Source organism: Sander vitreus, chromosome 21, assembly GCF_031162955.1.
Source record: "Sander vitreus isolate 19-12246 chromosome 21, sanVit1, whole genome shotgun sequence".
Classification (NCBI taxonomy): Eukaryota; Metazoa; Chordata; class Actinopteri; order Perciformes; family Percidae; genus Sander; species Sander vitreus.
The window spans coordinates 10,759,906-10,777,828 of NC_135875.1; the positions used below are offsets into that span (position 1 = coordinate 10,759,906).

The window sequence follows — 17,923 nt, forward strand, 5'->3', positions numbered from 1 at the left end:
CCTCGCATTTGCCTTAGTCAGCAGCATGTGATGGATGTCAAAACACGGCCTATGTATAATACATAAAACATCACTGATTTAATGTGCTTACTTGTCAGTCTGAGGAAAGCAAGGAATGTCAAGTCAATTTGAATTCAATCTTGCGTCACTTATTTTCTATTTCATGGCTCCATACTGTACATGATTTGTGTGTGTGTGTGTGTGTGTGTGTGTGTGTGTGTGTGTGTGTGTAAAAGGTTTCCATCTCCATGCAGACACAATCTAAGGGAAACAAAATGAGCAGTATGTCACATCTATTATGTATAGACTAATATTGGACCTTGACAAGAATACGGTAACATAGCACTCAACAACTTTATGTTTTAGCAGTGGCCGGGAATGGATTAAATAGCCCTGGTGTATTAGTTCTGCTGCTATGCCTGTTTATAGCCTCTGATGAAGTATTGAATATTGCATTAACCGATGTGCTTATGTTATGTGTGTGTCTATTTAGGCTTCACACCACCAGGAATGGATAGATCCTCTCCTGAAAACAGCCCAGTCCATGGATTAGTGAGGCAGACTTCTGTCACAACTGGAGCAAATATTCCCATCATAACCGAACTAGGTATGCTTGCTGCTGTATTTTTGTGTCAGCTGATCGATATGCTTAGCTCTACTGTTGCATGTTTTTTCAGTTAAGTCGTCGTAAACAGATCTGAAAACACAATTTTTTGCAATTAGAGGCTGTCAACACATTAGCCATACTAATAGTTGAGTTTTTATGTGTTTTTTTTGTCTCTTGTTGCCATGCTCCAATAACTGTTTTTCCTCAACACTTGTCTAGCACCATTAGCAAAGCCAGGCAAAAAACTGCCTGTGATTTCATTCAGTCAGGATACAAGCAGTGGGACCAACATACAAATAATAACTGAGCTGGGTAAGAAGTGCCTGTACTGCAGTGTTGTAACTGCTGCTGCCTCCATATCAGCTTTCTTTTGATTTCTCTTGCTGCACAAGAGGCTCAGTCCATTCCCATGGCATCACTTTGAGCACATTTTACCCTTGGTTCTGATTGAAATTGCCTGTCTTCTTTTGGCCCCTTATCTCAAAGCAAATGTTTTCCCTTTTATTTTTCTAAGAATTACAAGGCCTTTGATCCCCAAGAAGACCTTGTGGCTGTTTTCATAGCATCTTCTGTCAGATCACATTCTCTGGCCCGTGCTCTTCTTTCATCTCAGCCCTGTCGATGTGACTGACATTTATTTCTGTCCTCACAGAAGTAGCAGTTTTCCAACTACATTTTACATCATTACTTTCTTCCAGCTACTGCATGTGTTTTGTGCTCAAAGACATCTTCAAAGAAGGTTCTGGGGCAATGAGATACTTTCATTTGTTTTGACATGCAAGTACGAGTAATTGGAAGTTCTGTCTTGGATTTACAAGACAAACAATGGCATATTGGTATTTCTGATACTGACTTCAGGAGGACTTTGAATCAAGGCCTGAAGCTTTGACAGTATGCATGGTGTCATGAGTGTGCATGGCCTGGATATGGAATGTGGCAGAGGCAAGTTGGCCACAAGGTTGAACCCAAATACCAGACACGGTTTCATTTCAGTCGCTTAAAAGAGACTACAATTTTGTCCAAATTCGGAACGAAGGAATTAAGGAAAATTTGTCAAACCACACACAGATTTCTGATACAGTCCATATCTGCAGCTTCTGATGATTGTGCACAACCACTATACTTCTGTGTCCTCCTCCTCACGTGAATCAAGAATTTGTAATAATTATTATATATTTATTATACATTATAATTCCATGAGATCTGGTTTGTAGTGCAGAAAATGAACAATTTAAAATAAGTGATGGAACTTACATGTTTACCTCCATAGTGAATGACTCGAACGTTCAGTTCCTGGACCAAGATGATGATGATGACCCTGACACAGAGTTATACCTGACTCAGCCTTTTGCCTGTGGGACAGCCTTCGCCGTCAGTGTGCTGGATTCCTTAATGAGTGCTGTAAGTCAGAATTGATGAAATCTTACAGACTTTTTTGTGCAGTGATATATTGTAATATGTCAATGATATGCAAAAAAAAAGCTGTTTGATATCCACACACACACACACACACACACACACACACACACACACACACACACACACAAAAAGTAGGCACTCTCCGCTCACGTTAAAACAATAGCTGACAAGACTGGAATTTCTACTAGGTATGATGGCTTCACTTGTCTGCCTTTCAGTTTGAGTGAGGTTAGAACAAAGCTGCCTTCAAGTGCGCTCCAGTGTAGACAAAGGTAATGCTACCTAATGGACAGCCCTCATCCATCATCTTAGTCAATAGTGCTGTCAGCAGCCAAGGGAGATGTCACTGTGCTGCACAAGCAGGGAGACAAGAGACTGTGGTGCAGTCATTTGCCCTTGTTAAAATCAACAAAGCAGTAACTAGTTGGAATTAAAAAGATAGCAACTTCACTGAGTAAAGTGCATTTTCAGGCTTAACATGCAGTTTGTAAAACATTTTCAAATAGTCTATTTAGCTGTAAGAAATGCCTGGACAGCATGAATGTGTGCATGTACTTCCTGGGTCTTTCTCTGATGGGAGTTAGAGTAACCTGCAATAATTGGATTCTCCTGTCTTTTCACTCAGTGTGCAGAGCAATGTGACAAAACAGAGCAGGATTGGCTGGCATATTCAGAAGGTTCAGTTGTGACTTCGGTGGTGTTTGCTGAAGGATTTAGCCCCTCTTTACCTTCATTCCTTTAGACATACTTCAATGACAATATCCTCACCTTGATCCGGACGTTGGTAACAGGCGGGGCAACGCCGGAGCTGGAGGGGCTGCTGGCAGAGGAGAATGCGTTACGTGGCGGCTACAGCACGCCACAGACGCTGGCGAACAGGGACAGGTGTCGTGTGGCACAGCTGGCCTTGTACGACGGGCCCTTCGCCGACCTCGGGGTAAGTGGCTGGTCTTTGTCACCCAAGGGCTAAGCGCATCTTTGACTGCTTTAGTGAAAGGATTCAGACTAACAGTGACGGCTGTGATTAAGAGCTGAGATAAGTTACAGTGAAAACAGGGGAGTTCTTTGACAATGAAATTGTTTTGATCCAATCCGGTCATCCTCAAATAAGTGTATTGGCGCAACATTACATTTCATATTCATAAATTCATATAATATGACCATAGCCATATATAATATGTTATCCAATTTTAAAAAGTGAGTATCCACTGATTGCAAATTTGTTGTTGTTTTGAATGCTGGTGTGGCAAAGCTTTTAGGATTATCTAAAGAGTGCACACATGGTTTAAATCTAATTAAATTACCGTCTGTATCAGATAAACAATTATCAGTTCAGGACTCATTTTTAAAGTGTTGCTTTTGTTAAAATACAAATTGTGTACTACACTGTTTTTTTTGTCCCTGTATTACAGGATGGTGGTTGTTATGGTGACCTGTTTTGTAAAGCCCTGAAAACATACAACATGTTGTGCTTTGGCATCTATCGGTTACGAGACGCACATCTTAATGCACAAAGCCAATGTACCAAACGGTGAGTACGGATCTTATGTGAGCTTGCATTTAGATAATCAAAACAGCCACAAAAGAGCCATTTTCTCAACCTATACTAAATTTGGAACTGGCCTCCCATCTGCTCTCTCTCTCTCTCTCTCTCTCCCTCCTCAAGGTATGTCATAACCAATCCACCATATGCGTTTGAGCTGGTGCCCTCAGACCTGATATTCTGCCTGATGCAGTTTGACCACAACGCTGGCCAGTCTCGAACCAGCCTCTCCCACTCTTCCCATTCGTCCCATTCCTCCAGCAAAAAGAGCTCTTCTGTCCACTCTATCCCAGCCACCAACCGCACCAACCGCGCCAAAAGCAGGGACTCACGAGACAAACAAAAGTATGTGCCCCTCTAAAGCTCTCTGACTGTCTATGTCCGTGAACAGTGCCTGCCAACAGTTACTGTCCTGTGTGTCCTTTTGCAAACAGACTGTAACATGTCTGGGTGTCGATGTTTGTATGTATGTGTTACTTGTATGTCTTTAGCCCTATTCTTACAGGACTAAATTAGTATTACCTGGGGACCTCTAGTAATTTTTTTTTTTGTAATAATTGCGGAGATTGTCTGATCTTAATCCCGTGCGAATCTGCCATGTCTGTAATTTGTCATGTAAAAATGTCATCGTTACGATTACTACCACATTTCGCCAAACACAGAGGTTGTGTGATGATAATAGCTCCGTGTGAATTGGCATCTCTGTGAATTGGGTTTGTATTGGCTGCATTGGCAATTATAAATGAAAGTTTTGATAGAGCATTGACATCATACGCAGGGGATAATGTCGGTAAATATGGTTAAAATACAGGCTTCACTTATCCTGTGCAAATGCGGCATACGAAACAGATATTGAGGGGGGGGTTCCCCCTCTCTCTCCCTTGGTAAAACTATTCCCATGCGAATAGGGCTTAAGTTTGCATTCATCAACCCCATTTAGTACAGAACAGTGTGGGTTTCCCATTGAGCAGGGCCGTAGGGCAAAGTCTTTTTGGAGTTTCTTTCCATCCACTTTGGTTCTGAATTTTTCCGTACTTGTATATTTCTTATGCCAAGGACCACAGTAAACTTTTACTGGGGCTGTGAGTAATTCTGTCATGATGTAACAGTCTTTTCTGTTATTTTAGAAACCCATCCAAAAGCAAGATGTCAACAGATAACATTTTGTTTATAGTGAACTTTGTGAGCCACATACAAAGAGGGTATGTAGTGTTTGTTTCTACAACTAAGTCCAATTAAATTGTGAAGGAAGGGCCCTCAAAGCAAAATAATTTATGTGTGATATTGGCCAACACAAAATACAATACATGTCCCCTCAGAGTAGGAATTGGCAAACATTTCCAGACTTTTTACTTATACTGTGCTTTCTTGTGTTAATAACTCTCACATCTGTGATAAAGGTCACTTGGTTTCTCTATTTTATAACATTACAAGTTTTGCTCTGTTGAAACTTGTTTGTTTTGTTTAAATTAAAAATGAACCTTATTGTACTTGAACTGCACTTTAAATTCTGTCTTAAAAGTTCATAGTGTGTCATGTCTATGAAATACTGAACAGCTTTTTCTTTTAATGCCTTTTGATTTCTATTCTTCTTTTAATCTTGCCACCATGAAGTATTAATTATGTCAAGATATTTGAAAGTAGAAAATGTCAGTTATTAATAAAGTTACACCACTATTATAATTACATTGTCTTCACATATGAATGTCACATTTCAATATTTTAAATTTGCTAAACTTTTAAGCCATTTTAGTGAACCTCTATCTAACAACATGGTTATTGTTACTTGTTGGATTACCAGTAATTTCATTTTTACCCGAAACTTGATAATTAAGCAACTGCCCTAGTGTTTTCTGAGGGTCATGGTTCAAAGAAGCAAGCAGAACTACATCATCAGCAAAAAGCCAGATGTCGAGCCCTAAAGTCACTATACCAGATCCTTAGTGGAGCCCAGTGCAAAACACGCTTGATGTATTGTCGAAAATATAGACATAGCTCTCTCTCCAGTTATACAAGGACCGAATGCCTCAATACAAGAGCCCCAGCACTTGATAAAGATACATCCATAAGACACCAAGAAGGTGATTGTTCACCTGTGGGTGAAATGATGAAGGTGGACATGCAACAGAAGGCGAGAGATGTAACCTTCTTTATTTAGGTTGTTTGGCAATTTCAATGATCGATTATTTTTGCAGTCTACAAAGCCTTCTGTAAAATTTCAATCGAGGGTGCCTTTTATGAACTTCATTTAAATTTCTATTCAGTGATGGATTTTATCGTTCGTTTTATTGACATTTGAGCCATTATAATAGTTATAGTTTGTCTAAAAATGTCATAGTATAGTATTTCGAAAAAAGATTTTAAAAAAGTGATAGCATAGTATCAGCAGGACAGCCTGAATGTCTTCCTGTTACGGTGCAAATAAAATGCCTGAAGAAAACCTTTTTGAAAAATGTCATAGTATAGTATGTCGTAAAAAATCATAAAAAAATCATAGTATAGTATGTCATAAAAAGTTATTAAAAAGTCATAGTACAGTATATCGAAAAAAGTCATAGTATAGTATGTCATAAAAAGTTATTAAAAAGTCATAGTACAGTATGTCGAAAAAAGTTATAGTATGTCGAAAAAAGTCATAGTATAGTGTCATAAGAAGTTATTAAAAAGTCATAGTACAGTATGTCGAAAAAAGTTATAGTATGTCGAAAAAGTCATAGTATATTATGTTGAAAAGGTCATAGTATAGTATGTCGAAAAAGTCATAGTATAGTATGTCATAAAAAGTCATTAAAAGTCATAGTATAGTATGTCGAAAAAAAGTCATAGTATAGTATGTCGATAAAAAGTCATAGTACAGTATGTCGAAAAAAGTTATAGTATGTCGAAAAAGTCATAGTATAGTGTCATAAGAAGTTATTAAAAAGTCATAGTATACTATGTCGAAAAAAGTCATAGTATAGTATGTCATAAAAAGTTATTAAAAAGTCATAGTACAGTATGTCGAAAAAAGTTATAGTATAGTATGTCGAAAATGTCATAGTATAGTATGTCATAAAAAGTTATTAAAAAGTCATAGTATAGTATGTCGAAAAAAGTTATAGTATGTCGATAAAAAAAGTCATAGTATAGTATGTCATAAAAAGTCATTAAAAAGTCATAGTATAGTATGTTGAAAAAAGTCATAGTATAGTATGTCATTAAAAGATATAAAAAATTCATAGTATAGTTTGTCAAAAAAGTCATAAAAAATCATAGTATATTATGTTGAAAAAAGTCATAGTATAGTATGTCATAAATAAAGTATATCGTAAAAAAAGTCATAGTATAGTATGTTGAAAAATAGTATAAAACCTTTTTGAAAAATGTTTTAGTATAGTATGTTAAAAAAGGCAAAGTATATGTTTAAAATCTTTATAAAATAGTTAAAGTATATATTATGTTGAAAAAAATAATCAAAAAGTCATAGTATAGTATGTCGAAAAAAGTCATAAAAGTCATAGTATAGTCGAAAAAGTCATAAAAAAAGTCATAAAAAGTAGGTCAAAAAGTCATAGTATAGTATGTCGAAAAAAATCATAAAAAAGTCATAGTATAGTATGTCGAAAAATGCATAAAAAAGTCATAGTATAGTATGTCGAAAAAAGTCATAGTATAGTATGTCAAAAAAAGTCATAGTATACTATGTCGAAAAATGCATTAAAAAGTTATAGTATGTCATAAACAGTCATAGTAGCCTATGTCAAAAAAAGTCATCGTTTAGTATGTAAAAAAAAAAATCAAAAAAAGTCATAGTATAGTATGTCGAAAAAATGCATAAAAAAGTCATAGTATAGTATGTCGAAAAAAGTCAAAACAATGTCATAGTATAGTATGTCGAAAAAATGCATAAAAAGTTATAGTATAGTATGTTTGAAAAAAGCCATAGCCTAGTATAGTATGTCATAAATAGTTATAAAAAAGTCATAGTATAGTATGTTGAAAAAAATCCTAAAAATGTCAAATTATAGTGTGGTCGAAAAAAGTCATAGTATAGTATGTCATGAAAAAATATTAAAAAGTCATAGTACAGTATGTCAAAAAAGTCATAGTATAGTATGTCGAAAAATGCATTAAAAAAGTTATAGTATGTCATAAACAGTCATAGTAGCCTATGTCAAAAAAAGTCATCGTATAGTATGTAAAAAAATCACTAAAAAGTCATTGTGTAGTAACTGGAAAAGTCTTATAAACCCCAGTAGCTCAATGGGTAGGGTGTGTACTATTAAGGCTCAATTCTAATCACAGCTGCCAGGGTTCGATTCCAGCCCCAGACACCCTGCTGAATCTCTTCCTGTTACTGTACAAATAAAATGCCTGAAGAAAACCTTTTTGAAAAATATTTTAGTATAGTATGTTAAAAAAGGCAAAGTATATGTTGAAAAAAGTTCTAAAAAGGTATAGTATATAGTATGTTGAAAAAAATAATCAAAAAGTCATAGTATAGTATGTCGAAAGAAATCACTAAAATGTAATTTTGTAGTCCTATAAACTCCAGTAGCTCAATTCTAATCACAGCTGCCAGGGTTCCAGCCCGGACACCCTGCTGAATGTCTCTGTTTCTGACCAAATAAAATGCATGAAGAAAACCTTTTTGAAAAACAAAAAAACAAAAAATGTCATAGTATAGTATGTTGAAAAAAGATTTAAAAAAAAGTCAAAGTATGTCGAAAAAAGTCTTAAAAAGTCATTGTATAGTATGTCGAAAAATGTCATAGTATAGTATGTCGAAAAAAAAGTCATACAAATGTCATGGTATGGAATGTCGAAAAAAAGTCATAAAAAGTCATAGTATAGTATGTCACAAAGTATGTCAAAAAAATATTTAAAAAAGTCATAGTATAGTATGTCGAAAATAGTCATAGCATAGTATGTTCTATAGTATGTAGTTTATTAAAGTTATTAAAGTTATTAAAAAGTCATAGTATAGTATTTCGAAAAAAAATCATAGTATAGTATATCGAAAAAAGTCATAGTATAGTATGTTGAAAAAAGATTTTAAAAAGTCATTGTATAGTATGTCGAAAAAAGTAATAAAAATGTCATAGTATAGTTTGTCGAAAAAAGTTATTGCATAGTATGTCATAAAAAATATGTTGAAAAAAAGTCCTAGTAGAGTATGTCGAAAAAAAGTCATAGTATAGATTAGATTAAAAGTTAGAAAAAATTAATAATATAGTATGTTGAAAAAAGATTTTAAAAAGTCATAGTACAGTATGTCAAAATACTGTAATAAAAACAAGTCATCGTATAGTATGTCATAAAAATATAATAATATATACTTTTTTTTTTTTAAAGAAATGTCATAGTATATAGAACCATGTACAACCTCTTCGGACGAATAGGCATATCATAAACAATTGTACAAAATTGAATATTTTCAATCCTTTTTAAGACCCTGACCTATTCTGAGTTTACTAGAAGCTCATTGAGGACAAGATCCTCCCAATAACTCCTCCAGCAAAAATATGGACTTGGACTGGCACCTTACAATATATAGGACCGGAACCAGATACTCAAAGAAGACTGGAAATTCCAAACTGTTGTTTTCTGTACAGACACAAACACACAAAGAGCAGTTTGTGTCTATGGTTGGCAATACAGCAACATGACAAATTTAAATGGCCTTAACTCATTAGATCGTACAATGTAGTATTCCCAGACCGGATGTAGGTTTTTTTTTTCCCCAAATATCGCAGCTGCTATTGTTAATAAGCATTATTGTCCATCTCTGTGTGTATTTTGATTACAAATATCTAAACATTTTCTATCACTGACACATTTAGAGGAATTCGCAGAATTGGTGGAGGTATGCGTTCTCCAAGTACTTTGTAATATAATATTGTTTCCAGGGGAACATTTTCACATTCAATTATTCTTTGATTGTTCATTCAAAAAATATATGAGCATGTTACATTTTCACAGCTGCTGAATGAACACTACAAGCTTTCTATGGTTAGTAATCTGTTCCTATTTGAAGAAAAAAAAACATGTTCAGCTGCGCAAAACCATTTGCATTGCAAATTTTACAGAAATACATTTATTTCTCCCTGAAGTTGCTTGTTTTGTGCTGATCAAAGTATATTATATTACACATTTGCTGTGTTAGCTGCATGCTGCTCATTGGGTTTCTGAATTACATCTAAATCATGGACATCATCCTTTCAATTGCTTTGGCAACAGGCATGGATACAATATGGCTGCTTGACACATGTTACAGTGGCTAAATGCATAGAAATGGCACTTAAAGGTTTTCTGACATGATAGGCTACATGTTCTGTTTTCTTTATTTTTGAGTTGTTGTCAACCCGTTTAACCTACTCCACATCCATATGTAATGAGAGCATCTGCTGTTTTTATACCTTTGATCATTATGCTGTGCAGTTTCTGTTATTAATGGTCATATTAGTATTTCCCATTTAGCTTACATTTAGTGTACCACTTTCTTTTTCCAAAGTGCAACAAGGATGAATAGAGTGGGCCAAGGTATGGATGTGAATGATTATGCATGATGTTAAATAATGCATTGAATATGGTCATGTCCTTGCTGACATTTTGCCCTCTGAATGAAAGCCAAGTAGTTTAGTGTTTCCAAATGACTGCATCAGGACTGCATAGTTATGACCTATGCAATACATCTCACTGTAGGTTTGACTGTAGAATGTGATTGCAACTGAATGGTTTGATGCTACTTCACTTTATTCTGGATCAAGTGACGTTTTATTATTGGCAACATGAATCTACTGGCATATGTGTTAATGTACTTCACCACTGCCTTTAGTCATGTTGATGAAAATGCATGACCATGGACATTGCCAAGTGGATGAATCACCAGCGATATATAATGCCAGACTATCCATTTCCTTTTAAATGAAAATAAAGTTGCATCATGCCAAAAGCCTGAAGCCCCTCCAAAAGATAAAACGCTTGACAGTATGGACTGTGAAGTTAAAAGTATTAACTTCTAATTTGGTACATTGACATATAAAAAAAACAGACTTTGTTTAACTGGTGACCTGCATGTCTGCTGACCCAACAAAACAGCATGCTTAAAGGCTGTATGGTATAAATATATATAAACATTTTTGGCCATGAGATGAGTGACATTAGAGGTCATTCTCTGGGAAACTTAAACACTTCATTCAAAAAAACTCATCTTGGAGCATATTTTTATCATGTCAGAATTTCTTTCTATAAAATCAATTAAAATGAGTATTTCTTTTAAAATATACAATGTCCTCCCTATGTTCTGTGTGCACTTGAAAAACAAACACTGACATTGTAATGGATGTCCATGTAGCATTAACTGCCCCTCTTCTTTGTCTCTGTATGATTTTGCCTCTTTCTCAGAAAAGACATGGTTTACAGATGAGCCAGAGAATACCCACCTGAGGACCATGCAGATCAAGCCTGTGAATAAGCTCACCATCAACCAAGTCAGTCAGTATAAATCCACAAGCAGCTTGATTCCACCCATCAGAGAAGCAGAAGATGAGTGCTGAGCTCCGGACATGCACTGACACCTGGACGCCTGGACTCCCAGAAGACTCATCGTGTAGTTGTCAGTCTGGGATTCGGGTGATCTTCTCATCTGCAAACATAAATCATTAATTGACGAAGATGAGACAAACACAAACTGCTTTCCTCTGCAGCATTCACCTCTGCAGCTTATTGTACAATCAGATTTATAATCATACATGAAATATACATGATGACAATCATAGTCAAATGTCGCAACCACTCAACTATTAGTTTGCATAGCTAATCTTTAATGGTGACCAGACTCCATTACTTTTTGTTCCATTTTGGGGAATGAGTGTCACTTGAAGGAGCAATGTAAAATGACTACTACTACTTAAAGAGGTGATTATTATAACTGGATCAAGTTTTGCTATTGTAAAAGTTGCATTTTTAACTGCTGAGGAACAACTACTACTACTACTGCATTGACTTATCCCGGTGTTGCAGAGTTATTCTGTACAGTATGTTAAGATGTGTATTTTACATCGAGCTATAATCCCACCACAATGGCATTGTTAGTGACTGACTCAGTGATTCCTTTGCCATTTGGAGCTAATTCACAACATTTGTGACAGTTAAGATGGCCAGTGTCCATGTGTAAATGGCATTTGGCTCCAGCCTTATCTTTATCCATTTATATTTGTCTTGTCTTTGCCTTTTTGAGTCGTTTGTTATAAGTTATTTCATGTTGCAATTTGGTTGCAATGTCCAAAACCCCAGAAATCGTATTAAGTAAAGCTTTTAAGTATCTGCAAAGTTTCTCCAGGGGTAAAACATTATCTTTTCGACAATAGCCAAATGTGATAGAGCTGTTTTGTTGTCGACCAACAAAATCAGATTTATAATCATAATATACAGTTTATAATACAGTGACAGAGATATTCATTTACCTAAGACAACATAGACAGCAAAGGTAAATACTATGGTATAGCATGGCACCATATAATAAGACTGTAGATAGGTTGAATGTGAAAGCCTCATATCGCATAAAGTGGGCATTTTTAAGTCCTTCTTTGGCTGGAAGCACTGCCTGACACAGGATTGTCTTGGAGGCCATTAAGCACTCTTATGTTCTCCATGACCAATCTTAATGCCATACTCAGACATGTTCATGCTTTTTGTAGATACATGAAAAACAGCTCTATCATAAAACGTTATTTTGGCTATTTATGTGTTCATCTTGGTGATCAATTATATCTGATTCATTCATAAAACAAACACCTAATGAAGCACAGCTCATTTGTACATGCATGAGTCCAGAATGCAGAGTGGTTATTAATCTTGTCTTGTCTTATTTCAATTATAAAACATAGCTATAATGGCACTGTTGTCACTTTAGTTCAGAATCAATGAAGGGGAAAGAAAGGTAAAAAAACAACAAAAAAAACTCCACAGAGGATGCGTCACAGTCTAGGCTAGGACTCATGTTGGATGAGAAAAGAAAGAGGCTGTGACATTTTTAGAGGCACAGAGAACATCTAAACTATCCATCCCTCAGTGCCAGCAATGTGCCAGGCAGTGCTGAAGCCAACGGAGGACTCAGAAGACCCACTGTTGCGAAAAGAGGCTTCTAGTTTAGCTGAATTTAAGCAAACTTTACTTCTGCTGTGTGACTGAGAAATATTCCTTCCTCTTTACTCAGAGACCATTCTTTTAAATACTTGTCTTTGAATTTCTTAATACAAGGCTGTAATTCCCTGGAGATAACTAGATCTGTAGTAAATAATTTGAAGTCTTAAAACTATTTTTAAATGATCCATCTTCAATAGCAGAGCCTGATAGCAATTCATTTTATGTACTCTTCAAAGAAATCTGTAAAGCTTAATGTAAACTATTTCTTTCTAGTGTGTTCTTGTTTGACTGTACCTGTGGGGTTGAGAGACATTCGACATTACAGTCTAGTTTGTATTGTTTTGTGAATTTCTTTTTAGCACATTGACTTGTGGATACAATGCAACAGTGCTAAGTTGATATTTCTGACTATGTCATAATAATACCCAATAATAAATGCTGTTTATTGTCTTGTACAAATAGGCTTGTACATAAAATTGTACATGATTTCATTTTGTATTTTCACAAATTAAAAGCTGATGTATTGTGTTCTAGGAACTTTCTGTACCTGCATGGCTAATGGTTAGACAAGAGGCTCAGTACAGAAAACATTAGTAGGCCACATTTTACACATACCTATCAAAGAGGGACTACGTTTAGCCTTGTCCTTTGATGATGACATAAGGTATTTTCTGATTGCCAGAATGATCATGTAACACAGGACACCTCGGTGCGCCCTCTGGATAATGGCTGATAAAAACACTCTCCACATTCTCACCTCAGGGATGGAGAGGGCCTATCATGTTGCCTGTTAACAATTTTACACACCATGGCGCTGTGGGAGACTGTCAGCATGCCAATAATATTTACAGTCTAACACCTCACAGAGAGGCCGCTGATTTCCCTGATTCTCCTGCCAGCGGCAGTGTCACCTTCTTAGTAAACAAACACATGTAGCCATCACACCATCACACCTGATTACTGTATATATCAACTGTAAGGAAATCTGTTAATTTAAATGGATTTTTAATAAAAGGTTCTATGCAGTGATGTGCTAGGCATAATTATAAATGTTCTCTGTCAAATTATGATGGCAGTTGTCTCAATAATTGAGGTTAATTATCAACCAATGTTGCATATAAGTTAACAAGGAACTAAAAGAAATAATCTCAATGGTTGAGTTGAATCACAATGATTACTACAGATTTTCTAGCTCAGTAATATTAAACTGCAACCCAGAGGAGAAACAAAGGAGGGACGTGATGTAAAATGTAACTGTAGTGTCATCTAACCATATTCAAGTATGGTTTTTGACAGCCAAACTGTAGCTGTTGTAGCTAAGCTAAGCTAATTTGGAAAAAATAAAAAATGTCTTTAACAAGAGTCCTCTCAGTCTACTGACGTTTGAGAATTCACTGAATGATGTTCCACAGAGCTAAAGCAGTGTATACAAATTAATTTTCGCCCATGAAATTTATAAATCTCGAAAGGATTAACAGTGGTTGAGCGACCTCTCTTCAAACTACAGTTAAGACATGTAGATAGCAACACTGGGCCGTGCACACACACACACACACACACACACAGAACACAGCTGTACAGGCTTAGCTGGTGATAATAGTTTACATGACAATGCAGCATTCCAAGTGCATCAATGCCAGCCTGGATAAACAGTGATCCTTTACCAAAACAAGGGGGTCATTACGACAGCTTGTCAAATCAATGTTGAGAGTGTCCTGGCTGATTAAGGCATCCCCTCTCAGTCCTGACACAGTGTCAATACTGGCTGGCCTGTGGCGGCACACTCCCATGATTGGACTGAAATGCCTATCAGTCAGGCAGCTGAGCTGGACTAATGATTCCCTGTGCTGCCTATTAGAGTGACATGACAATTTAATCCTCTGGGCCAGGCATGGAAAAAGTGACCTTGGTGCTTTATATTGAGGCTGAGGTAAATTGACAAGAGCAGATAAATCTTTACCTTGGGCTATTAACAGAATTAAAGAACAACAACAAAGGCAGAAGGTCCTCTCTTTTTTTGTTGTGTTTGTCCCTGCTATTCCAAACACTGTTATATAAAACAATCCCTTAAATTTTAAAATAATCTGGCAAAGAAAACAACCATAAGATATCACTGCATCATTAAAACGTCTGTATTCTTATAATTTCCAAAACATTTCTACTCTGCACTGGTACGATCGATCCAATGTTGAGAAAAAATACAAGCCATAGATTGAATTCTTCTATGCTTTGCTGTCAAGCTGGAATATTAAAAGTGGATACTGCTTGAAGCTCAAGGTTTTTCAGATGTTCAAAGCCATTCCAGCATGGCCCCTGGGCAAGGTATATTGCCTTGGACATCTATCTTAAGGCTATGAGAACATTGACTACATGGTTGGAAAAAGGCCATGTGTTTACACAGATGTTTCAAGCTTTTAGCACACTGATTTTCCTGTACTGAGCCGCACCACCATCTTTTGTGCCACGGGCCATATACATTTTGCATTAGTTTACCCTTTGATACAGAAATGAAAGAGGGCAGGAGAGCTAGCAGACTTGCACGCTGCACGCAGTGTCTGAAACAAAGATTCTCCGTGCTGCCACTTTAATATTTCTCTGACTCTGATTTAAATTGGGGAAAACTTTCCATCACTACGGCTTTAATTGTTCCCGTTTAATAGCTGCTGTGAGGTGACCTGTACACAGAGAGAAACATTGTGCCTCTCCACATTTCTACCGTTGGTAAAAGATAAGAATTTCATCCCGGTTGTATGGACAGATTGTCGGCACTGGGAGGCAATTTGCCTGTAAGGCACAGTAGTCGCACTGACCCTTTATGTTCCCTGTAAAGGTCAACATTTCCTTTTCTTTTGTTTCACTCCATGCATGCATAAATCAAAGCTCTTGGCTATTTTCAATTTTGAAGTAGGAAATACCAGCCATCAAAAAGCAAAATGCAACCTGCATAATAATAGAATATCGCTACTTTTATTTACCATAAAATAAAATACAATCTGTGGATGTAAAGATGGAGTTTGTGGGTTGGTTTAAGAAATTAATTCTTGGGTAAATGTAATGTGGTTCAGTATCAGCAATAAGTGCTTTCCAATATTTGTTATGCTAAATTGTAAAACCAAAAAAAAATTGTTTGCTTCTGTGCAGAAGAATTAGCAGTGACAAACAGCAAACAGATGGCACTATCCGATAATATCACTTCTCAGCACCCGTTGTAAACATGATTTACAATTTGCAAGATATTATTTACTGTGATTCATGTTTGTGTCAGTTCCTCACTGGAGGTTAATAGAAATCCCAGCATGCTTGCTGATTTACTTAGTAAAATTTTCATCCCAAGGTTCGGGTTCAGAAGACTGGAGCCAGAGAGAGTTACAGGATTCATGCATTATGCAGAAGAAGCTGACACGACCTTCAGCCATCACAATCTTCTCTATATACATCACACTGGGCTTGACCCTCTCAAGGCCAGAGGGAGCATTTGATATATTTAACCACTACTGCCATTAAATTACTCACATTCTTTAATGGCTGAATTCATTTTATATAGCTAGCAACATGGAGGCAATATCATTTTGATTAAAAGTGGTTTTACACTTTGTATTTGCCTTTTACCACAGTTGATGCTTTAGCAATAAGGAAGACATTCATAAGTCAACAGCAAACTAAATCAACACATAAATCTCTTGCATGGCCCTTCTGATTTGTATGCCTCACATTATGGCTTCGCCCTATGTCGGCCATATGTAGAAACAAAAAAAAGAGAAAATCTGCCCCTGCTGTTTGATACAGAACACATCATAAAGTGATAGGGAATAAAGTGCTGTTTTAAAGGGTGAGGTCTATTTAAATATAATTGGCTTTAGAATTATTTATGACATTAATTGCCACATTATCGACTACCTGTCAGCTCCTTGGACTTGCAGTCCATTCTTCTTCACAAAGAGCGCCAGCTCAGCCTAAAGTAGACTGACAAGCCAATTATACCATCTTCCCTCTCAATGATAAATGTCACTAATGTAAATCTGGCCCAGAAATAAGACTCCTTAGTCACCTCAACCGCAAAAGTCTCCCACTCCAGCCAGGATCTTTAGACAGGGACGCTTCACTCTGCTTCATTTCCTCCTGACTCAAGTTATTTTAAAGAATTCAAGTCCGAAATTGTGAAATTGTTCTTGTTAGGTCATGTGCATTTTCTATTGAGCATGGGACACACTTGAATTTACACATTTTTATATTTAAAGCGCCAGCATGCTTCATCAGAACTGCTTATGGAATGTCGATATCGTATGTTGACAGAGTGCAACACTGTGAATGCCTTCCAGGGGAGAAAATGTATCGACGACGAGGTATCCTCGTATATAAATGATATCACGTCTCTCCCCTCTCTATAATGGCCGGCTTTTCACTCCGCCTTAAGGAGCTGTGTTGAACAGCTAATACAACTGTTGATTTCCAACGTGGACGGAATACTTCATACAAACTAGTTACAGTCTGCATAACCTGGCCATTGCTCAACTATATAAAGAATAATGCACTCCAAAATGACTAATGCATACTGGATAATATACTCTATTCTTTGCATGGTGTTAAGTATCTGGAGGAGAGTGAGGGCAAGCATCAAAAACATTTTTTCAATCACTACACCCAAACATGTTTCATATTGAATTCCCTTTTTAATGAGATTGTTTACATATTCCAACTTCACTTAGGATGTATCCTGACAACAATGAGAGCTGACACATACCAAACTTGGTATGTCCCAGAGCCATCTTCAATGGCTGGGATGCTGTCAGCTCCACCCACATCAGTGGCAGTGTCTCAATGGTAGCGCGACACATGTCAGAAACTTTTAAACGTCTGCTCTTTTCAGCAGAGTGCTGCTGCAGCCCAAAGATGGTATTTTGTGTGTATTAATGTGCGTATGAATACTGGTCAAAGAGTAAGCGATATTTGCTGCAATATTGGCATAGTGTCAAGTATGAAGCTTGTACTTTATTATGATTCTGAGGCTCAGTTGAACCCGCTGGATCGATAAACTCAAATATTGTTGACACATGAGCTTTTTTATATCTGATCAAATCCCAATAATTGATGACATAATTACTCTGCAGCTCAATCCGGCAGCTATCAGCAAAATACATTTTCACCCTTACGCTCGGATGTTTGAGGAAAAGCCATCTTTGGTGATATCACATGGCTTGTGCAGCCAGACACATCTGACCTTTGAC

The 17,923-nt window shown here is 36.6% G+C and overlaps 1 protein-coding gene across 14 annotated transcripts in view; it reads left to right on the plus strand.

Moving 5' to 3' along the window:
- LOC144535946 (calcium-activated potassium channel subunit alpha-1a) overlaps window positions 1-13,226 on the plus strand; it is a 93,791-nt gene extending 80,565 nt beyond the window's left edge. For 4 of the 14 annotated variants that reach the window (XM_078278769.1, XM_078278764.1, XM_078278761.1 and 1 more), the window contains 6 exons: window positions 494-607; window positions 1,878-2,008; window positions 2,769-2,963; window positions 3,439-3,557; window positions 3,693-3,914; window positions 10,956-11,073. In XM_078278769.1, the coding sequence (XP_078134895.1) occupies window positions 494-607; window positions 1,878-2,008; window positions 2,769-2,963; window positions 3,439-3,557; window positions 3,693-3,914; window positions 10,956-10,977 (803 nt within the window). In that variant the 3' untranslated portion in view covers window positions 10,978-11,073. Of the gene's footprint in view, window positions 1-493; window positions 608-826; window positions 920-1,877; window positions 2,009-2,768; window positions 2,964-3,438; window positions 3,558-3,692; window positions 5,256-6,222; window positions 6,225-10,062; window positions 10,092-10,955 lie in introns of those variants that run through there. The other 10 variants (XM_078278757.1, XM_078278760.1, XM_078278758.1 and 7 more) reach the window with 6 other exon arrangements.
- The last annotated feature ends 4,697 nt before the right edge of the window (window positions 13,227-17,923 follow it).